The following is a 24,382-nucleotide window of genomic DNA, read 5'->3' as shown; positions in this document are numbered from 1 at the left end:
ATGCTCACAATCTGACTTCAACATAAAAGTGCATATTATCCATGCAGAGAATTAGGGTTATAAACTATTGTTCAGAATATTAAAAGTCTCAGTTCCAATATTTCATTTTACCAATCCTCAGTTCAAATTTGAAGTCAGTAGACAATTAGGATTGAAGTGTTTTAACACCTCTGAATTTAAAACTAGAAGGTGCTAAAGCGCCCGGATGTGCCATTGGCAGTATTGGAGTATCCTACTCCTTGCCTCTCTGAAGTCACAAAGATGATAATCCTAGACAGATGACAAGTAAGCAGTTGCATGGTTCACAACCACAATACTGCATTCATTGCCTTAAAGTAATGTTGAGTAGGAAACATGCACTACACCATGCCAAGGCACCAGTGAGGACTAAACTAAAACAAATGTTTATTGGTCAGGGTCCTGGTCAAGGATTTGATTGGCACTGGGAGGCAGAGGCCGTGCAGAAAGTTTGAGGACTGTGGATTTTTGGTGGATCTGGGTCCCATTCAGTCTTTATTCTCCTCTTCATATAGCAAATTCTTATTTGATTGAACTGATCAGTTGAGAATGTAATTTTAAATGTGTAAATCAGAAATTGTACTTCAACTTTTTTAACGTTGCCCTGCAATGGACTCTACGTTTATTTTGCAAGCTCTCCTTCTCTCCTTCTGCAATTTGGTTAGATAGTAAAATCAAATTTCAATTTCTAGTTTATATAATTGATTGTAGAGAAATCTTGCAGAGAGCTGGTTAATTTATGCAACTTGTAATTAAGAATGTAACTTCTTTTAACTAAGATCATTATACTTATTATGAACTCCAAGACTCCAGTGTATTGCTCTCAGTCACTGTGAGCCAGACATAGAACGACCTTTTCTTAATTAGAGTATGTGCTTGTGCATTAGAACCTGTCGTTCACGCAAAGTTTGCAAGAATGATAGCATTACTGCGGGCTTTGTCAACAAATATTAAGTGAACAAATGAGTTGATCTGTATTTTAAATTTCCTCATCTCCGCTGTTATTGAGTTTTCATTAGATTTATTTATTTGTTTTACACCAGAAAAAGGTCATTGATCAGAAAGCAGGACCCTCAGTGAAGCATGATGTAATTAATGGCAGTAGAATTCATTTTCTTTCTTATTGAATAAGATAAGTTGACCACTTTTTGCAGAGTTTTTTCTTCTAAGATTTTTGTGGAAAACATGCTTATTAAAATAAGCCAGTGAAGAATTAATGGGTTTAACTTGGCCAGGTTGGAGAAGGCAATCATTTAAAATTGTATGACAGGAGAACATTTCAGTGATGCTGCCTAGAAAAAAACAAAGACCTCCTCGCACAAAGGATACTGAAATGCTTTCTGACGCTGTGTGCCAGCATCTCTCCACCCAGAGACGGCCCATTCCCTGAGAATTATTCACTTGTTTGTGTTGTGCCCACACAATTATTCGTCTAAGAGTCCCACCCTCAAAGTGACATCAGCAGAGGAGAAGGATAGTCTTGTGGCACGACTCAGGAGACCCAAGTACAGACACTGCCACAGATTTCTTGTGCAACTATTGGCAAGTTACTTTGGGTACATATACACTGTAGCTAGAAGAGTCGTAGATTCCAAGGCTAGAAGGAACCATTTTGTGATCATCTAGTCAGTCCTATATAACACAGGTGACTGACCTTCCCCAAAATAATTCTAGAGCATATATTTTAGAAAAAACATCCAACTTTGATTTTAAAATGGTCAGTGATGTAGAATCCACTACAACCCTTGGTAAATTGTTTCTATGGTTAATTACTCTCACTATCAACAATTACACCTTATTTCCAGTCTGAATTTGTCTACCTTTATTTTTCAACCATTGGATTGTGTTATACCTTTCTCTGCTAGATCGAAGAGCCGATTACTATTTGTTCCTTATGTAGATACTTATAGGCTAATCAAATCACCATTTAACCTTTTCGTTAAAATGAATAGATTGAGCTCCTTAGAAAAATATTTTCTAACCCTTTAACCATTCTGAAGACTCTTCTCTGAACCCTCTCCAATTTATCTACATCCTTCTTGAATTGTGGGCACCAGGACTGGACACAGTATTCCATCAGCAGTCTCACTAGTGCCAAATATAGAGCTAAAGTAATCTTTCTAATCTCACTCAAGATTCCTCCGTTCATGCGTCCCAGGATCGCATTAGGTTTTTTTGTTCACAGCGTCACACTGCGAACTCATGTTTAGCTGAGTATCCACCATAATCCCCTAATCTTTTTTCAGAGTCACTGCTTCCCAAGATGCAGTCCCCCATCCTGTTAAGTATAGCCTATGTTCTTTGTTCCTAGATATATACTCTTATATTTAGCTATATTAAACATTGAGCCATTTCCTTGAGCCCAGTTTCCCAAGCGATCCAGATTGCTCTGACCTGTTCTTTGTTATTTACCATTTCTGCAATTTTTGTATCATCTGCAAACTTTATCAGTGATTTTTTTTTCCAGGTCACTGATAAAAATGTTACATAGCATAGAGCCAAGAACTGATCTCTGTGGGATCCAATTGATGACAATTCCCTGTTTACAATTGCTAACTGATAGGTCTCAAAATGTGAGTTTTTAATCTATTTAGTGTGTATGTTAATTTTATATTCTAGTTTTTCAATCAAAATGTCATGTGGTACCAAGTCAAATGCCTAGAGAATTCTCAGTGTATTACATCAACATTAATATCTTTATCAACCAAACATGTAATCTCATCATAAAAAGATATCAAATTAGTTTGACAGGATCTATTTTACAATGTTGATTTGCATTGATTACATTACCCTCCTTTAATTCTTTATTGAGTCCTGTATCAGCCATTCCATTATCTTGCCTGGGATCAGTATCAAGCTGACAGGTATAATTACCCAGGTCATTCCATTTACCCTTTTTAAAACTTGTCATAACATTAGCTTTTTTTCAGTCTTCTGGAACTTCCCCATTGCTCCAAGACTTATTGAAAATCCACATTAATGGTCCAATGAAGCTCTCAGCCTTTTAAAACTCTTGGATGCCAGTTATTTGGACCTGCTGATTTAAAAATGTCCAACTTTAGTAGCTTCCATCTAATATCCTCCAGAGATACTAGTGGAATGGAAAGAACATTATCATCAGTATTTGATGAAACTCTATTTTTTTACGCAAATACAAACCAAAAATATGTACTGATACTACTTCTACCTTTTCTGAATGATTATTAGTATTGATAATTCTACCATTTCCCTCTAGTAATGGACCAATTGTCCTTAACTCTTCTTTATTTCCTAGCTCAGGTAGACATACAGAGACTAACTTTGATCAATCTAGCATGCTAAAAATGGCAGCATGGACAGTGGCTTGGGCCCAGCATGTACCTAGGATCTCAGATTGGATTACACTCAGGCAGCTAGCTTAAGTCGCTGCCCATGCCACTGTGGCCACACAATTATTTTTAGCATACTAGTTCAATGAAAGCTAGCATGTGTACATCTACCTGAACTTGAAATTACACCTTCCAGCTACAGTTTATACATATTCTTAGAGCAGTGGTTCTTAACCTTTACTGCAGCCTGCACTCCTTTCGTTCTCAAAATATGTTCTTGCACCCCTTATCAAATCACTGAAGTAGGTCAGTTCTTTAAACCTAGATATATTTTGTTTATATACTACAGTAATTGTTAAACGTATAATGTTAATAAATACATAGGTTTGATGAAACAAAGTAGTTGTACTTGTTATACCAATAAAATAAAAACCAGCAGGATCTTAAAGGGGAAAAGGCAAAATGCCACATTTATTGTGAATACAGAAAGAATCATAATAAGCAGTTAGTTATAGCTATAACATTCCCTTCAATTTCGTATTTATTCACACACACACACACACACAGGTTCTGCAAGGTTGTTATCATAGTTACCAGCCTTAGAGTTGCTCATGCCAAGCCACTGGCCAGGTGGCCTGGACATGAGGAGGGAGCAGGGCCTTGTCAGATGCTCATCTGATGCTCCTGGAAGTTGGTTTGCAGAATCAGACCCCAAAATTCTCACTTTCTAGAGTCCATTTTTAATAGGAATTTCTTCCTATGCCAGTCTATGGGAATTGCTTCATCATGCTGTTGCTGAATCAATCGGCAGATGGCACATTCCTGATGGCTCCATGCTGCCAGATGTTATCTTGTTCTTTGGTTCTCCCATCCTTGAGACTGTCGGGTGGATTCCAGTCTTCCCTCTGGGGGTCCTCTGGTTATTTCCACTTGACGCCTTCTTCAGCCGATGGACACTGGATTCTTAGGCTGGCACCTCCCTGATCATTCAGTTATTATCCACACCAAGCATCCATCCACAATCTCTATTTTAATCACAATTGTTAAAGCCAGATGAATACAACAAAAGGGCGGGGAGTCTCTGGGTGCTGTTTGTGTTGTTACAGAGTATTGCTTTGAGTCTCTCTGTGTGAGTAGTTGTTCTTACAAAGAATTGCTTTGAGAACAGACTGTGTTAAGTGAGCTGTAGCTCATGAAAGCTTATGCTTAGATAAATTGGTTAGTCTCTAAGGTGCCACTAGTCCTCCTTTTCTTTTTGCGAAAACAGACTAACACGGCTGCTACTCTGAAACCTGACTCTGTCTTAGAATGTACTAACACAATTAGCAGCTTGCAAGCTTCACACAGAGAGGAAGAGAAACAGTACCAAAAACCAAGAGACCTGTTAATTAGTAATACCCTGGAATTTAAACTATGGGGAATCAAACTCATTTGTGATTTTAATACAGAACTTCTTTAATATGATCCAACATACTTACGTGCCTGTTCTTAACTTGTGTTTTCAATGATTTACCTTCTAAAAAAATCTGGGATGTCTCGCACCCCTGGAAAGGGCATCTCGCATCCCCAGGGAGTGCATGCACCCCAGGTTAAGAACCACTGCCTTAGAGGCTAGTCTACAGTATGAGCAAGGGATGTGATTCCCTTGCTCATGTACACATACCTGCATTAGTTCTCATGGAGCTGGTGTGCGAATAAATAGCAGTATAGTCATGGTAGCGCAGCTGCAATGGTGGTACAGCTGAGCAGTGCTATAAACCCACTTGAAACGGGTGGGTATGTACTTGGCCTGGCTCAGCTGTGCCTTCGCTGCCCCTACCTGTGCTACCGGGGCTACACTACTATTTGTACTCACACTAGTTCTATGAGAGCTAGGATAAGTATGTGTTCATGAGCAGGGGAATCATGCTCCAAGCTTGTACTCTCGACATGGCCTTAATCTTTGTGTGCCTCAGGTCCCCATCTGTAAAATGAGGCTAATAGCACTTCCCTTCCTCATAGGGGTGTTTTGAAGATAACTATGCTAATGACTCTGAGGGGCTCTGCTGCTATTCCAAAGGGGAATAAATAGCTAGATAAGCAAGTTCAAGAATATGGTAGCGCAGAAAAGTCCAACGACAGCAGGCAGAAAAAGTCACTTTTTTAAAAAGTTGGTGGTTGCTGTTTTTTCCTGTTGTGTAAGAGGAATAATGTTCCTAGCAAGTGGAAGGGTATAATTAACTCTTTTCCCCCCACTCTGAAATGAACCCTGTGGCTTTACCCTCAGCATTTAATTGTCTGAAAAAAAATACTGCCAACATAACCTGCTGCTATGAATATAATCCCTTAAAGACAACAATTGAAATCCATTCTATCTGTTTTAGGCAATTAAAGAGTGTTTCTCTCTGTGGTAATTAGTGTCATTTTCCTCAACAGTAACAGTCCCATGGAGCTTTCTGGTCTTTCATCTCAGCTTAATTATTATAAGCAATGAAAGCTGATTATTTTGTAGATTTGAATGAGGAAATATAGCTGAATACCAACTACCTCCAAACATTCCCAAAAATACAGAAGCAGGAAAGGACAAAGGTCTATTTAATCCATTGATTTGCTACCAAAATTTTAACAAGGGGATCAGAAATGTTCCACCTGAGTTGAGGCTACATTCAACATTGCCTAGATAAAATAATACCCCCACACCAAAATCATGAACCCACACAGCTGTCTCAATCCACCATTGCCACTTCTCCTTGCAGCTCATGGAGGCTTCTCTGTCTGACTCCATGACCTGGCAGCAGTTCCTCAAAGCAGAGATGGATGATCTGTAGCCTTTGCTAGTAGCAGTGGAGGCAGGCATTTCATTCAGAGGCCTCGTGCTATGGTTGGTTGGTGAGGAATGGGTCCCCTCTTTTGGCTGGTTGGGAATAGATCCCCTTTGGCTCTTGCAGGGATGAGTCTCCCTTAACAGCTGGCAGTCTCCCTTTGCTGGTATAGAAGGATGAAATGAGAGAGCAAGTCTCTCCCAGATGGCATGATCGGTTTGTTGGGAAAATAGATTTACCCTGACTGGTGGAGTGTCTGGAGGGACCAGGTCTCCAGACTATTTCGCAGTCCAGGCTCTCAAAGCTTCATGCTTGATAAAATGTCGGGGAGAGAAGTAAGTTTCAGGATTCCCACTCAGTGCAGAAGTAACTTGGTCAAGTTTTCTTCCTATTCGTTGCTGGAGCAACCTGCAGGGGTGCATAGTTCAGAAACTATGTGATGTATCCACCTCTCCTGCTCTTAATGGTGCTGTTAGGGGATGCAGGAGGGGAGTTCCCCTTGCAGTAATTGCATGACAAAGGCGGGCACCCACACAGTACAGCAGCTACCTGAGTTAATAGCCAGCTCAATGCCAGCTTTAAAGAGGGCTAGAAAATTTAACAAGTTACATTTTACAATTTAACAGCATTCTGAGGATGGCCTCTCAAACAAGATTCCCAGTTACTATGATCAGGGTTGGCCTGAGAATTTGGGGTGTGTTATTCTTTTTTATAAACACCCCAGATTTAACGTAATCATTTTACATAAGAAGTGTGTGCATGGGGGTGGTGTGGATATTTTAGTAACCTGCTTACCAGACATTTGCTGCTGAAATTGAGCCAAGATACTTGTTTGTTTAAATCATAGAGATCAATTTATATAATTTTATATTTTCAAGGCTATCTTCTCAAGAAAAGGGACTAGACATTTTTTAATGAAAGCTGAGATTCTTCTTTTTGGGGCCAAAGGTCTGTTCTGTTAACTAGAGGTTTGCACAAGCCCCGCTCCAACTCATCAGTAATTTTTGCGACTTGTGTAGTGCCATCAGTTTCTTCCTTTCCTCTAACCTGATTACAAGAAAGTGCCTCTTCTAAAGAGTCCCCCGTAGCATGATGTGTTAATAATTAAACAAAGCTTCTTTCTTCTTCTGAAGAGAAAGCTGAATCTCAGAGGACTATGGTTTGGATCAATTCAATGAACAAAACTTGTTTTAGACTGTAACTATTTACCTTCCATATTTTGGAGGTGTTTGTAGTTAACAGGTTGAAAACAAGATCTTTGCTTAAACACCTCAAACTGATTTTATTAAGTGTTTTGGAACTAGGATGTGCCTAAGAAGCTGGGTTTCGTTTTCTTCTTTCAAACTGTACATTTAGCTCTAGTTTGGAAACCTTACCAGCTTTCCCCCCCATTATGCATTCTCAAGAGCCCAATAGAGTATATTACACATGTGAGAGTGTCTGTTGGAGGGAGGGTATCTGATGTAACTGCATAGAGTTAGCCTCTGCATCGTTAAGGTAGCTACCAGCTTCCATGATGAACCCCAGTTTTCTGTCTTTAATTTGGAAAACTGGTTTGGCCCAGATATCTCTAGATTTACTCTATAGACATAGCAGAGCATCTTGGTGATGCTGAAAAAAAATTGTCAATATATAATTAAGTAAAATCCTTAACAATTTCTGGGCACAATCATAGTTCCCACAAAAAACTCTTATTGATGTAAATGGGAACAGGATCAGGATTGTTATTTCAAATGCAGTTACGATCATATTTCAGTCACCATAATGACTTGCCTTTGATTCCAAAGAAAGTAGATTATTGAAATGTGACATCATTCCTAAATCAGAACAGTCTTCAATAATTTGAAATGGCCAGGATCAGTTTCAAGTATCTCTTCAAAGTTTTCTACTTGTAACTTTCTTTCATATAGGCCTAAATACGTACATTAAATTATATTTAATAGTATTAAGCATTTCAGGATCTCAGAGCTTTTCCATAAAGCCTGACAGGATTGTATACACAAGAGTTTTCCCCACATGCACATTTTAAGGTTGGTTGTTTTTGTTTTTATTTAAGTTGTTGCAAGGGATGACTGTTTTGTCTTTGTAGGAGAAGCCATTTCACTGTGTATAGTCACTGTCTATGTCTAGTTCCATAGTCTTGAAGTCTGCATCATAAAGATCTGCAGTTGAGCTCTGTTAGCACGGATTAAAGTGACTCAGTTCATATACATCCAGGCACTTTCTTTGCGATGTCTCTAAAGGCATTATCTTTGTATATAAGTGCACTGGCTTTTCACTTACGGAGACTTGGGTCCCAGTCTTGCAGAGACTTCAGCATGTGTGCTTAAGACTTCGCAGGATTGAGGCCTTGGATTCAGGCACAAAGCTTTGATAACTTCAACCTTTTCTCTAGTAACTTTTTGTTTATCATAGAAAACCACCCCACCAAATGGACAGCCTCTTTTCATTCAATTCCCTCCTTCAGATATATTCTCTGTGAAGCCTTATCAGAAATATCCATTAAAGAAAGAGAAAAAAAAAACAAAAAACCCAGACCACTTCCACTGCTTTGGGACTGAACCCTCATTTTGTCATCTAGTATATTTTGTGTCTGACCCTTATTGTATGTCTAATTTAGACTGTAAATTCCACTGGGTATGTACCACCTGTGTTCCATACCACACACTATGTATTGTGGTATTCAAAAATAGCACAGTTCAGTACAATTGCCAGAAAATGCCCAGGAAATAGCACTAGTGGGGCAGATCTCAAATGAAGTACCTTAAAAGAGCATGTAAGGCGACAAAGACCCTCATTCTGTAACTGATTACATGCAGATCCCCACTGGGGCGCTGTGTAGGTACACTGGCATACCCACATGCAACTGATTGCAGGGTTAGGGCCTTACACGCATCTGCTCACACCTTACTATGCTATGTATGAGTAAGGCATGGTATTATCAGTTGTTTTGTTTCATGATCTGTAAATATTTCTCAAGAGATCCTCACATACTAGATGTACAGCTAGAGCACAACTGACTGTGTTGTCATGGGTTACACTGAAATTATGGCAGTTTTCACTGTCTTGCATATAAAAGATGTTGTGTTTATATATAAATACATGCACACACTACTTGAAGGCTTTGTGGTGGCAATTTGCATATCATCCAATGCAAATAGCATACATCTTCCACATGTTCTCTCATTTCCAGTTAGTACAAAGAAGCTGATTTACACAAATCAGAATCAACAGTCCTTTTGCAAGAAAAATATTGATGCACCTAAGGAAAGCCTTTATATTTTTAAACAAAAGCTATTATAAATATTATTTAAAGAACTTGTTACATATGTATTTATTGGTGTATTGAAGTTGTGTGCGTGTGTAGAATTGTTACTGTATTACTTCTATGGTTACTTCTGATCAAAGACATAGATTAATAGATTCCAAGGCCAGAAGGGACCATTGGGATAAACTAGTCTGAGCCCCTGTATAACACAGGCCATAGAACTTCCCCCAAATAATTCCTGTTTGAACTAGAGCATCTCTTTTTAGAAACATAGCACTGTGCAGTGTGTGCAAATGAGAAAACGGACAAAATCCACTGAGATTGCCCCCTCCGATCTCCTCTTTCCATGGAATCATCCTATTGTTAGAAATGGAGAGGGACACTGTTTACTCTACCTTGGAGCAGGCTGTGTCATGCCATTCCAAATTTGGGAGTGTGCTGTGATTGTTCCAGGATCTATAAGATTTTCTGAGCAATCTCTGAGAGTTGGAACATTCATGCAGAGGTTAAATGCTTCCCTAACACTCCCCTTCCCCAATGACAGTTCATGTCCCTGCAGGTTTAAAGAGAAATGATGTTGTGGAGAATAACTATCCTCCACCCCATAACTCATCTTTCACTGCCCTGAAAACTAAGCCATAGCCACCGCACCTGAAGAGCCGGTGGAACAGTGGGAACTGGTCCATGTTAGGGGGCTTATTCCTTCCCCACTTACTTCCCTGGTCCTTCTCGCATGAACAGAGAGCAACAATACCCAAAGTCCAATGGTGCAAACAATTCAATGTTTATTGGGGTGAACTTCCAGCAAGCATGATTCCAGTTTCCTTCTTTAGCGTCCCCCTTCCCAGCTCTGACACCACAGAGCCTTACACCTGTGTCCCTGTTCCCATTCCTGCCCTTAGCCAAACATGATTCCAATTTCCCCACCCCCATTCCCTGTTCCCATTTCCCCCTCCCACTTCCTGCTTGACTGCAGACTATATAGTAAAACTTGAGTTCTGCTTAGCTATTCCTTAACCAATCATTTTACTGAAATTTAACTAACCAATCCTAACATATTGTAACATGATTATTTAACCAATTATATCCCACCACCTTAATTAGTTTACACCCAGCAAAATTAATTATACAGCAGACAGGAACAATCACAGAACCAGACAGAGATTATACAGACAAACAATAGCAAAGTGGGAACTACAATGACAAAACAATACAGAAGTGAGGATTTCACATCGCAGCTATTGATAAGTGAGATCTTGCCAGACAGGATGCTATCAAACTAAGTTTCCTTTTACATCTTCTAGGCACTTCCCTTTCTCTGGAGGTGATAGGCATTATCAGGACAGGATTGTATTCCTAACAGCCCAATAGCACCTTCTTTCAGTATGACTAGTTTGGAATGTGAGGATGTGACTGGTCGCTTCCCAGCTTATGGCTGCCTCTGTTGCTTAGCTAAAGGCCTTAGCCTAAGCACAGGGCCTCAGACTGTCACAGTAAGAGAAGGACCTTACACTGGCAGACAGTGATTTTGATTCTTTTATACCTCTATAACTAGCCAAGTGATAAGAATACACCTAAATTCTTAGAGTATAGGCCTTTACAGACAGGCCTGAATATCTATAACCTAACAGTCCAGCCCACCTGTGCCTCATTAACAACCTCTGGCTGGAGCTTGTGAGAAGACATGGGGACTGTATAAGAAGCTAGAGGGCCACAGGAAACAGGAAGAAGAAGTGGTGGTAGAATGAAGCTGTAAGGAGCTAGAAGTCTCTGCAAGCTGTTGAGAGTAGAAGATTGCAAGAGAGTCTGAGACTTCAGGGGCCAAGGATCCAGTCAGTTAGGGGTGGGAGAGGCCTGCCAAAAGCAGGGAATAACCACAGTGAATCGAGAAGGCTTGGATACTCTCCTGTGAAAAGGGGAGAAGCCCAAGACTGAGTTTGGGATATGAGGGGAAAAAGACTCTAGCTAGATAGGGGTGGCTGTGGCCCAGGAGACAGGAGGATTCTCCTCTGGAAAAAGAGGAAAAGCCCTAGGACTGAGTGCTCTTTTAAATTCTATAAAGTAAATTAAATTTATAAGGGGAATGTTTTACATATTCTGGATGGGTGGAGTTTGTTTAAGGAGCCCACAAGAGGGAAAAGGTGAAGTAGGGTGCTGCAGAACCACCCCAGACCAGTGAATGGGTGGCGGCTACCCTTGATTTCACCCTAAATACGTGAAAGGGGTATCTGTGGAGATGAAGGTGCTACTGGATAGCTCAGCTCCCATTCCGCTGGCCATAATTTCTTCATTTTTGAGGAAATTCCGGAACATTCCCAGCCACCACAGGATTCTCATGCAAGAGGCATTATTTAGTCCTAAGTCAGGAAACAATTATCCTTATAAACTAATAATTGAAAACATTTGAGGAGAAAATGGAAGAGAGTTACCTACTCAAAATAAACACAGTCAGTGTTGCTGAAACAAACAAGACCCTCTTCCCTTGTGTGTTCCTGCCCTAGGTGCCCCTGTTTATGGAGTATGAAACTGGAGGATGGAAGTGATTTTTCTCTCTATTTAGCTTTGCTTTTTGAATAGCTAACACTTGTCTCCAATTCTAAGCTTTCTGTGTAATTTTTTTCATTGGATAGTCTTCTTCTGTAGACATTTGAATTAAGTGGTGAGAATTTATTCTTCCACAGTACATTAACCTCATCTATTTTCCACTGATCCAACAGCAGTAAAGCACCCCATCAGTATTTGAACTCAGTTATTTCTATACCCAGACTGGCTGTGTTACACAGCAGGGTAGGCAGTCTTTACTCAATTACTGTAAATACTCTTGTGATGTTTAATTTCCACCAAGTAACTAGCTGACCTCATCAATAATGGTATTGCTCAAACATATTTTAACGGAGTAAGCAACTAGGTGAAGCTGTTAAATTTAGGTTTTGTCTACACCGCCAATTGAATGACAAAACTTTTGTCGTTCACAGGTGCTTAAAAAAAGCCCCTCCCCCCGAAAGACAAAAGCTTTGCCGTGGCAAGTGGCAGGGTAAATGGCTCGTTGTCGGCAGGAGTGCTGTTCTGTCAACAATGCAAAACCTGCTCATAGGGGTGGAAGTATTTTGTTGTCAAAAGTGCCGAGAAACAGCGTTTACACTGCCCGACTTTTAGCCACACGGCCATGTTGACACGGCCATGTCACTAAAAGCTATGTAGTGTAGACAAAGCCCAAAGCAGTCACATTCATTTTATTTTAGGGCCCTTTAAAATGAAGGTGGGGGGAATTCATGTTTCGTATACGGGAAATGTTAAAATATTGTGAAAGCTCCTAAGAACACATTAAAACAACAAGGAGATAAAAAGAAGGGTGAAAATATTGCCTGACTCACTTAAAAAAATAAACAAGCCTGAAATAGGTTTTAAGATGTGTGATTAATTTGTTTACAGCTAATTTAGACATTGCACTGTTTCTGCCATTTTAATGTCCTCTCATAATTTGGATGAAAGCTTTTCTGTAAGTTGATTTTGGACATCCAGGAAAAAAACATAACAAAAGTAACATTAGCTAGGATATTTCCTAGAAACAAACATCTAAACATTCATCCAGGGAAACAAGACTTCAATATCTTCAAATGCAACACAAGTGTTTTATACAAAATAAGCTGTGCTGTTGTGCAGTGTGCCTTCTGGACTAGGAAGGAAATTTTGATGGCTCTGGCAACAGGCTACACCTTTTTACAGAAACGAAGGCTAGTGGTGTAAATGGTTGATTTACACCAGATGAGGATCAGGCCCTAAATACCTAGACATTTTAGGGGAACCACCACTGGTGACACTTCATAAGTTCAAAGACGCACAAATTCAAATCCCCACAGGAAATAGCTTTCAGCAACATTGTTGTGCGCTATTATATTAAGAGTCTGGAATTCCAGAGACCTTCCAAATATCAAAGATAAATTTACATAGTAGGCCAAAGGTGTGACTCAAAAGGGATAATATGTGGTTTATAGTTACAAAGAAATAATGGCATAAATAATGCATTTGGTCATACTGTTATCATGTATCCTCTCTTTACTCAGGGTAGATTAATATGGCCAATACATGTACTGTATCTGTTCATGCTTTAAATTCACTGCTCCTGATTCCTGTATTCTTGTTTATCTCTCCTTCCACTCACTTTTTAAAAATCACTATTCTCCCTTTCTTTAAATAACTATCCGTTCAGATGTTTTAGTGTATCTTCCTGTTACCATAAACTTCAACAAGAAACAATCCTTCCATCAATATAAGATTGGCATTAAAATGGAATACAATGAGACTTTCCTGGTATACAAATACACAGGAAATTATATACAATTATATATGATTCAGTATTCTGGAATATAACAGAAAAATAGATACAATAATTCAAAATATTGGCTGCAGTGATTTTTTGTCAACAAAAAAATAGTACATTATATTTTAACCATATTAAATAGGTTTTTTTTTTTAAATTTGTGGAAGATTTGACACTTCTGCCCCATCTATTAAGGGATGAGAAAGATCCCAGTCTGCTTTTCTGGGTCCTTTAGAGAGACTTATGCATAATTGTGGTAGTTAAAATCATAAAATCACTCCAGTATAGTATGTAGAAAGATAAGAGGAATGGACTGAGTGCAACTCATGTTAGCACAAATGTGGCTCTTCATTGCCCTCTAGGGGCTACACTGAATATAAAATGTTGTGAGGCTGCAACTATCTAGAGCAGGGATTCTCAAACTTCATTGCACCGTGACCCCCCTCTGACAACAAAAATTACTACATGACCCCAGGAAGGGGGGACCAAAGCCTGAGCCCACCTAACCAGTGCTGCCCAGGGTGGCTGGGACAAAGCCCCACTGCCCTGGGCAGGGGGACCAAAGCCCAAGGGCTTCATCCCCAGGTGGGGGGACATGTAACCTGAGCCCCATAATCCAGGACTGAAGCCCTTGGGCTTTGGCTTCGGCCCCGGGTGGTGGGGTTTGGGCTTCGGCTTTGGCCCTGGGACCCAGCAAGTCTAAGCCAGCCCTGGCAACCCCATTAAAATGTGGTCATGACCCACTTTGGGGTCCCGACCCACAGTTTGAGAACCACTGATCTAGAGAACCATATGCTTTAGCTCAAGCAGTAGAGGCTCATGATTTTAAAACCATAGGTCCCAGGCAAGGGACTTCATTATAAAGTGTGGATCCCCATAGAGAAACCAACCCAGATCTCCTCTGTGACAGGCAGGGATATTTACCAATGTATTTACTATACATTCACAGAGGTACAGGTGACCAATTATGGATGTAAGCTACTGCTGGGGTTTGGTGGGGTCAGAGAGTGCAGCTGGAGAGAGGGACATAAGGAGTCAAATGTGGAGAGAGAATAAAGTGGAAGGAGTTAACCATAGAGTAAACTCTGGTGAGGGAGGGCAGAAGAGAACTCAGGATGCTAATGATTGAAAGTCATTGAAAGAGTGGGAAAGAGGTCAGGAGGGAGTGCAAAGTGCTAAGACAGAGGTCAGAGAGGGACCTGAGCTATAGAGCAGTCAGAGTGGCAGCAGTACTGAATAAAGACAAGGGTCCAGATTCTGAGCTGTACCTCTCAAGGGGGGTAGCTTGGGAGCTGGACTGAAGGTTTGGGACAAAGGTAGCTTTACTCTATCTTTTGTGCCTTCTGAATTCTGGACTGGTCTGTGGCCTCAGAGCCTCTCTAAAATCACTGCGTCTTCAAAAATCTTCCCATGGGTTGCTCCACAAAGAGCTCTAATCACACTTTTTCCTGCCTCTGGGCTCACCTCTGCCCTGCCATGAAGCCAGGAACCACGCTGGTTATCCAGCTTGGTAGTGGTAATGGAATCCAGCTGCTTTCTAGCCCCTTTGCTCAGAAGCGGTGCAAAGGCACTAGAATGTAACTGAGAATGGGGATCACAAGCTAGAGCATGGCTAAGGGTGAGGGAAAAAGTAGGGAATGATGGCAGAAGGTGGAGACTAAATGATCAGAGGGCTTTCCAGTGTAAAAATTGAGATTTCTGTCGGTAATGGCTCAATTGTCCACCATTGCAACAATCCAGAAAAGTCAGTGGAAGACAATTAAAGACAAGCTGTAAACATCAAAGCTGCTTGGACTTGAAAAGGAATGATACAAGAGCCAGGGGATCAGCTTGTCTGTGAACAAAGACAAAAAAAAAAACCTGATTCAGTATATCACAGGGTGGAGAAAGACAGTTTGGATCCATTCACTGAGAAGGTACCTTGAAACAGAGAGGGTGCTTCATGAAAAACTGAGTCCTGGCTCCTGTGGGGCCAGCAATTGCTGCAAAAGACTGAAGTTTGGGGTAAGAATCAACTCTATTAGATACAAAATGTAACGATTAATTAGGTATAGACCCTAGTTTGCCTTTTATGATGTTGTTTGGTATGTAACCATTTGTTTCCATCACTCACACTTGTTTATCTTTGAAGCTCTATTTCTCACAATACATTTCTGTGACAGAACGCAGAGAGTTAACAAGTGAGCCTGCACTCTGATCACTCTGACACCCATTAGTTCTCCTGGAGACATCTGATTAGCTAGTTACCTTTAATTACTCCAATCAGGCTGGTGAGCTAATGGAAGAGAGGAACAGGGCAAGCTGATCTCAGTCGCACAGATGCCTCAAGGCAGGGAGACCACTGCTCCTCTTGAGCCCCGGGGAAAGGGCCGAAAGCACAGAGGTTGATATAAATAGTAGTGTTGCATGGGATGGTAAAATAAATGGCATTGTGGACACAAGCAGTAAAGTCCAAATCAGTTTCTGTGGCATGAAAAGACAGGAGTGGAGTAAGCCTGCAACAGTTTCCTTTTGCTTTACTATAATCTAACTCCTGTGCGCTATATGATACAGTCGTGGTAGTCTAGGGATTCACTGTTCTTTTGAGAGCAGGGCATCTGGGATTTCTGTAGGTATCCAGTGATCAGGGGTTTGCAAAAAGAAAAGGAGTACTTGTGGCACCTTAGAGACTAACCAATTTATTTGAGCATAAGCTTTCGTGAGCTACAGCTCACTTCATCGGATGCATACTGTGGAAAGTGTAGAAGATCTTTTTATACACAGCATGAAAAAATACCTCCCCCACCCCACTCTCCTGCTGGTGTTAGCTTATCTAAAGTGATTATCATACACATTGTAAGGAGAGTGGTCACTTTAGATAAGCTATTACCAACAGGAGAGTGGGTTTTGTTTGGGGGGGGGGGAAGAAAACCTGAATTTGTGCTGGAAATGGCCCAACTTGATTATCATACACATTGTAAGGAGAGTGATCACTTTAGATAAGCTATTACCAGCGGGAGAGTGGGGTGGGGGGAGGTATTTTTTCATGCTTTGTGTGTATAAAAAGATCTTCTACACTTTCCACAGTATGCATCTGATGAAGTGAGCTGTAGCTCACAAAAGCTTATGCTCAAATAAGTTGGTTAGTCTCTAAGGTGCCACAAATACTCCTTTTCTTTTTGCAAATACAGACTAACATGGCTGTTACTCTGAAACCTGATCAGGGGTTGGATATCACAGGAGGACACTTTGAATGGACTTGGGGGTGGGGATGCATCTACTCTCAACCATCAGAGGTGGTATAGCACCATGAAGAGTACTTGAGTGTCTGACAGGCTGGCTGAATTAGGGAGCTAACACCTAGCTTGCCCAGGCAAGACTCTGTCACGCTGGAGGCAGGTGGCAACAAGGAGACTCTCAGCCATGGGTGCCCTGAGAATCAACACAGAACTGCCCCCTTTTTCCTCCCCACAAAAGACCCAACTATAACAACAAATCACCCTACCAAAAGAAGACACTCTGCTGCACACGCTTCTCCCCCTTGGCAGGGGATGAGAGAACAAACTCATCACTTCAGTTTTGCCAACCTCAAGAGATCAAAAATCTTGAGACTGGTCCAAACTAGTGAGACTTTTCTTAAAGTCTCATTTATGTTTTTTGGAACTAAATGGTTACTATTCCTTTTTTGCTATAAAAGTTCGTTTCTCCCATCTCTAAATCATTGCCCTCTAGGACTCATCCTCACCTGACTATTTTAACAGTGTAATAATGAAGGGCACTTGAGAGAGCAGTCCCCGAATGAGAGTGACATCCTTCAGTGTGACTTCAAGCTGTGGTGTCATTATCTCAGGAAAGTGAGGAGACTGAAACTTCCCCTAAAAGAACAAAAGAGTCCCCAGAGAAAAACTTCACAGAATTCCATTTTCACCTATGTCACTTGCATACAGACTCCATCAGTGTGCTCAAAGGCGTCACAGCTTTTCGTGTCCAACAGAATGTTGAAGTAATGAAAGCAAAGGAAAAAATTCACCTCCTTCAGAGGTTTTTCTCTCAGAAGGTATCAAATTGAACAATACCTACAGATTAGAAATATGTTCCTGCTTGCAGATCCCCTAGCAAATGAAGAGGATAAACAATGCCACCTAATTTTTGCAAAAAGAAAAGGAGTACTTGTGGCACCTTAGAGACTAACCAATTTATTCGAGCATAAGCTTTCGTGAGCTACAGCTCACTTCATCGGGTGCATACCTAATTTTTGGAGCATTTAAAGATGTGTTAAGTGTTGTAAGATTGTGGTTTAACCTCTGTATGGTCTATACTGTGGAAATCCTGACAAAGGCAAATTCCAGACTATTGCAGAATCTGTTAGTGGGCTACAAAGAAATTCATAGCTGATAACACCCTGAAAAGAAGGGTCTTCATTTGGATAAGACAATGAGTCAGTGCTAGCCTGAATGTCTTGGTCAAGAAGTATTTGATTTCCTCAATTCAGGAAAAAAAAAAAGAATGAAAATGCCACAGAGAAGATATATGCAGAAAAAGGGGAATCTGTAGGCAATATGAGACCCAATGCCCCGCTCTCACAGAGAGAAGGAATTGAACTGATACAACTGAACACCCTTCACCAACCTTACAGGGCTAAGTGGCATTGTAAAGATATACAATTTTTCCTGTTATTTCTTAGAGGACTGGATTCACAATGGGACTTTTCATTGTGACACTGAGCATCAGAGCACCTACCTTGCAGGTGCCTAGAAAAATCTCTGGAACAGTACTGGGATTAACAAAGCCTGAGTTAGGTACCTAGGCTCCCAAGAAAATGAAGGGGAAAAGGCAGGCACGTGAAAATGTGATCCCCAGAGCACTCACCTGACAGATTGCTATTCAAATCCTCTCTCCTCATCAGGCAGAGGAGGAATTGAACTAGGGTTCTGTCACCTCCTGAGTGAATACTCTAATCACTTGGCTAAAGGTTAGAAGGGAACTCATCCTCCTCTGGCTGTCTTGGGAGGAGTTAAGTGGTCTCTGAGCACACCTAACAGCTCAGGTCCCACATCTGAGATAAGTGGAGGAGTGCTTATTTTCCCTCTGTTCCTGAATTGTGCTAGGGCTTTAGGCTCCCGGATGCCTTGTCAGGCAACAGTGTACATGCCTACAGGCAGAAACATAGGTGGCAGGGGAACTTTTCCAGTGAAAGAAGTTGAGTGAGTTCAGGTGCCTACAAGGTTAGGTGGCAGCCAAGCAAGGATTTTGTGGATTGTAGTGGTTCCTACATCTGGGGTTTAGGCACCTAAGTACCTAGGTGGATCGAAGTCAATGTCCCAAGACCCTTGAATGAGTTATGAGTCCAAAATCAGAAATGGAATTGGAGAACAAAACAAGAGGAGAGGCTCAACAATGTCCCCTCATTTTGCATACCCATACGGCGCACACGTTTTTCCTTGAAATTGGGTAATCTAACTGAAGAATTAGTGTGGGGCTATACTAAAGAATCATACAAGTGTGTGATTGGTTGTTCTATCAAAAGCCTCAGTGATGTTGTGATAAAGCATTATACCATATTCTCCGGGTGCTTCAATTCTGCTGAACATTTATTGGAGACAGGAAACCATAATTGACTCCTTCCACAGCCCATGTGTTATTTAATAAGCCAAGAAATCAAACATGACAGATGTCAAGTAACCAAATTACAGCATCGACCTTTGCAATACAAAGGATTCCTGTCAAAGTTTAATAGGCTATTTATCCGAGAAAATTCATCCTTCAGGAAATGACTGCCTTGACCCCCAGTTAATAAAATATTGTGCAGAGCCTAAGTCCACAGAGACAGCAACTAGGGATATCATACACATTGCAGAAGTCAACAAACATCAGTTTGATGAGGAAAAAACTTTCAGTCACTGTCATAGTTATTTGCTGCTGATTCCAGTCATAAAATGGATTCTTTCAGCCTCTGATTTTTCAAAATGGGGATGGGGAGAAAGTATGGAAATACCTCTTGGCCTCAGGGAGTGAATAATGCCTGAAATTTTCTTTGATGCTGAATGGTTATTAGAGCTATAAGTCCTCAATTAGCAGGAGTCATACTGCTTGAGATCATTAGATAGATAGATAGATAGATAGATAGAGAAATGAAAGTGTCATTTAACCTTTTCTTAGATAGCTAGAGAGTCATGTATGGATATCACTTTTACTTATCTGCTGTGTAGTCATGACTGATCTGAAGAGGAACATATTGTGGCAAATTGCCGGTAGATTATGATGGGTCCCACACTTCCTCTTCTTGGGAGCGGGGAGGGGGAGGGGGGGTTTCAGGGCACAGTTTCCTGCCCCTGAACTAAGGTATTTACTGTCCTACTAGTAACCCAGAGAAGGGTAGTGGAGAGTGAGGGACCCTGGCCCACCCTCTACTCCGGGTCCCAGCACAGGGGCCCTAGGGATAGTGGTAAACCACTTGAACTAGTGCTTCCTTCCCCTGTGCTACTTCCCACTCCTGCTCTTCAGCTTGTGGGGCTTCCTGCCATGTCTCTCTCTCTCTCTCTGCACAAGCTGGGTGTCTCTTTACCTAGGGTCTTGGTCTTCTAGCCAGCCACAGCACTTCTCCAAACTGCACCTGCTCCAACTCCTTCCCCTGGGCTGATTGAAGCAGGGGGTTTTTATCAGGTGACTAGCTTCAGGTGCTCTAATTGGCTTCAGGTGCTTTTAATTAATCTATAGAAACTTTTCTTCCCTCTACAGGGAATAAGGCTTCTCCTCATCCTGGGACTTACATATCTCTCCTATATCACTCTCCTGCTGCCTTCTGGCCATGCTGTATCACAATATCTAGAGGACCATTACACCAGCTGTCAAGCATTTGAAAAAAAGTGTTCCAGCAAAGGAAATATATAATGACCAGAAATTTACTCTGCAAGAAGGTAAGACTGGAGATAGCTTTTCATTATAAAACCAGCAAACTTTCCAAAAGATCCAAAAGCAAGTGTTGGATTGAGCTATTACTTTCTGGGATACTATACCTGCATTTCTCTGATGGCCCAGATTATTTTCTGCAAAATACAAACTTATTTACCTGCTTTGAGATCTGGAAATGAAAAAGGGCTATATAAGCTAAATATTAATAAATAGATACATTAAGTTTCTAACTCTTAAGATTTCAGACAAAATACAATACACTATGGTGTTTTTACAGGCCAATCCAACACCCCCTGAGATCAATGATGTACCAACTCTGCACAGCCAGATAGAAACACTGAGTGAAATCCCAATCCCGTTGAAATCAATGGAAAAACTCCCATTCACTTCAATGGGGCGAGCATTTCACTTAATAGCTGTGCATGTGGAAAGTCCCGTTACTGACAGTAAGCCTAAGAACACAGGCTTTATGGAAGGGACTGAATCAGTGTTTTGCGAACACTGACTCCTCCCACACCAACCTGGAGCCACTTGCAGGCACCTGAAGCACCTGCTCAGGCAGTCCACAGCTATAGGCTACATATTACGGAGCAGCTCCATACTGGTCTACCAGCATGAAGGTGCTGCCAAGTCCTCTTGCCTAGTCTCTCCATAAATTGGCCCATTTGTGCAGCAGAACTATGGTGATATCAATAAATCATAAGCCTGGATGAAACACACACTTTGATTTGCATACACTGAGAAACAGTACAAATGTCAATAAGTAGCATTGCCTATTTTCTGTCTTCCTTGAACAGAAATGTTCAAGAAGCACAGTATTTGAAAACATTCAAATATATAAATACTGTCTTTCTCCAAAATTGAGACTCAGTGGTGTGAATTCATCTAGTTTCTAAATTAACTAACATGAGATCAGAAAACTGAGCATTTTATCTGTGAAGACAAGAAACAGTAGTAGTAATTGGTGAAATTATATTATCAACATGCTTCAGATATGACTTCACCATCTGGATTATTAGTTTGAAGAAATGCCATATGTTCACTGTTGAATCTACTGACATTTCTGGAATGGAAAACTGAATCTACCCTCTAAGTTTATTCTTTCCACATTTCTGAGTACCGTGTTAGTGTATTTTAATGTACAAAAAGAAAAGGGTGCCTGAAGAAAAATCCAGTTCTTACTAACGGTGAGTTGTAAATAAAAGATATCATAGTGTAAAATTAAAAATCACCTAGGAGTACCTGGGTAAGGAATTGTTGCATTGGCTAACCCACTGTTTGCAAAACAGCAAAAGGCTTTGGTAATACTGCCAAATTATTTGATACTAGTCAGCGTTATCAAAGAAATAAAACACACACACACAACTTTATATTAATCTTTTTAAAGTATAAATTGAAAAGTACATTTATTATTCCATGTAATACCAGATGATAAAAAGAAATTTAATACAGCAGTGATTAAACAGGTAAGTGGCAATAAAGCGATAAATCAAACAAATTATTTGCCTTTTCTTATTGGTTACCATGATTATCTTTCAGCAGTCTTTTTGTTATTTGATTTCTATGCTCTGTGCATGAAGGTTACAAAGATTAAGCAGCACATAAATTAAAAAACAGATAGGTATGCAAATATATGGTTGCAGATAGAGGTAACAGCATGAGAAAATATCTGCTTTGTAGTCATATTCCAAATTTTCTCAACCTTTTTGTCACCTTAGTTAAACTACCTTTTTTGTTTTATATTTCAGTGGCTATCATACACTGTAAAGACAATTCTATTGCTTGATGATATTTCCATTTTGTACAACATCTGTGGGGCCCTGTCCTGCTTCCCTTGATTTTAGTGGTACAGCATCAAGGCATAGAATAATTGAGTAATAGTAACACTCAATCTACTACAGTAATAAGGGATATTGGACTGATTTTCCTTTCTCGCAAGAGTAAGTGGAATTTCCAGGATGCTAAATTTTTATTTAAGTCACTTTTCAAATAGAACCACATTTTAATGAAAATGTCTTTAATTTAAATGTAACTGTATTAGAAATACAATTATTTCATCTAAACTATTTTAAAGGACTCTTCTGATAGGCCCATATGTAATTCTTTGGCCTAAGTATCTGAGGCTTGCTTTCTTTTTCTTTTTTGCATGTGATACCAGATGGAATTAAGATGCTGCATTTTGATCATCTGTTAGTGATCTGAATAAACGTTCTCTCTAACTTTTCATGGAGCTGATCAAGCCTTCATGCCCTAGGAGACATAATTTTACTGAACCACCATGAAAACAAATCATGAAAAATGAATGGGCAAAGTTTGTAAATATTACTAGTACTTTCCTGAGCTATACATTTTTATTAATCAGTTAGGATTTGGCTTTACTGTGACCGCAGGGAATGGTTTCATATGTCAACGTCCCTATTAAACTAACATTTAAATCACCTACATTGCCCAAAGCTTTAATGTCACTGCTTCTCCTTCGTCAATCTCCTCTTAATAACCACAATCCAGTAATTTACTATTACTTCCTCCAGATACTACCAGTCTCTGCTGTTGGGTCGCCCTCAAAGTTATATAAGTATGATAGAATTATAATTATGTAGTAGTAGAAATAAAGACAGACAAAGTATATAGTTATTGTAAAAAGGTATGAACATCAGTTCCATGCTGTTGAATTTTACTCTGTAACAAATGCAAGGCCAAAGTGCTAATTATTTCAGGCCAGTATAGGACAAAGAGTCTGTGCTGGAAAGTGATAAGAACTTTGAGGAAACAATGCTGTTCTTTAAAACAACACCCTGATGTTCTTCCCTGCGGGGGCCCCTTGTCATGCCTATGTAAATCTTGGTATCCAAAGAGGGAAAAATAGATAGTGGGATAAAACTTGTTAAATGAATCAAGAATCATAGATTGTGTTGTTAAGTAAAAGAATGAATGATGAGTGCATGACTGAAAGCCAGAAGCAGGGATATAATTGGTTAGTAAATGGTGCCAGCCTAATCCTAAGAATTTCAACCTTGATATCGATGGGCCGAAGAATATGCAAAGTGGAGATAACTGGATGACCCCCGGAGGGTGAACCGGAATCCACACAAAACGCATCAAGGAAGAACAAGAAGATAACACCTAGCTATCATGGATGTACCACCTGCTGATTGAGTTGATTGATGGTCATCTCAATTGTAAATTAAGCATGATGAAGCAACTTCCATAGGCTTGTATTGAATGAGAGACCTATAAAAATTGGGTCCAGGGACTGTGTTCTTTGAGTCTGGTTCTACGACCACCCTCCAGGAGCACCAGATGCGCATCTGACAATGACTCGGCTCCACTCTCGTGTCCAGGCCACCTGGCCAGTGACTTGGCATGAGCAACATCTAGGCTGGTAACTATAACAACCTTTATGTAGAACCTGTGTGTGAATGTCTGTGTGTGTGAATGGATCTATTTAGAAATTGCATATAGGAATATTTTGTTGTATTTACAATAAATGTGGCAGTTTGCCTTGTCCCTCTTACAAGATCCTGTTGGTATTATTTTTATTAGTGTAATACTGCCTCATGTCATATTTTGTTGTCACTTCTCTTTGTCTGCTCCGACCCATTTCCCTTTCACTGCTGGTTCATTTTCTCTCCATCTGCTCCAAGCAATGCCTCTCCCATTCTTGTCAGTCACTTATGCCTCATTGTCCTGTGTCAGTTCCCCCAATTCCAGCCTGTATTGACAAAATTGATTCTCTATAAGAGAATGGGATTTCCAATCTTTCGTCCTGCATCCT

At 40.4% G+C, this 24,382-nt stretch overlaps 1 protein-coding gene across 1 annotated transcript in view; it reads left to right on the top strand.

Moving 5' to 3' along the window:
- The window catches only part of NPY1R (neuropeptide Y receptor Y1), an 87,670-nt gene extending 63,546 nt beyond the window's left edge, over positions 1-24,124 (top strand). The window contains exons 4-5 of the mRNA XM_073341520.1: positions 20,434-20,612; positions 22,766-24,124. Coding sequence (XP_073197621.1) covers positions 20,434-20,586 — 153 coding nt within the window. The 3' untranslated portion in view covers positions 20,587-20,612; positions 22,766-24,124. The remainder of the gene's footprint in view (positions 1-20,433; positions 20,613-22,765) is intronic.
- The last annotated feature ends 258 nt before the right edge of the window (positions 24,125-24,382 follow it).

The sequence above is a fragment of the Lepidochelys kempii genome, chromosome 4 (assembly GCF_965140285.1).
Source record: "Lepidochelys kempii isolate rLepKem1 chromosome 4, rLepKem1.hap1, whole genome shotgun sequence".
Lineage (NCBI taxonomy): Eukaryota > Metazoa > Chordata > Testudines > Cheloniidae > Lepidochelys > Lepidochelys kempii.
This window is presented reverse-complemented; position numbering and strand designations above follow the sequence as displayed.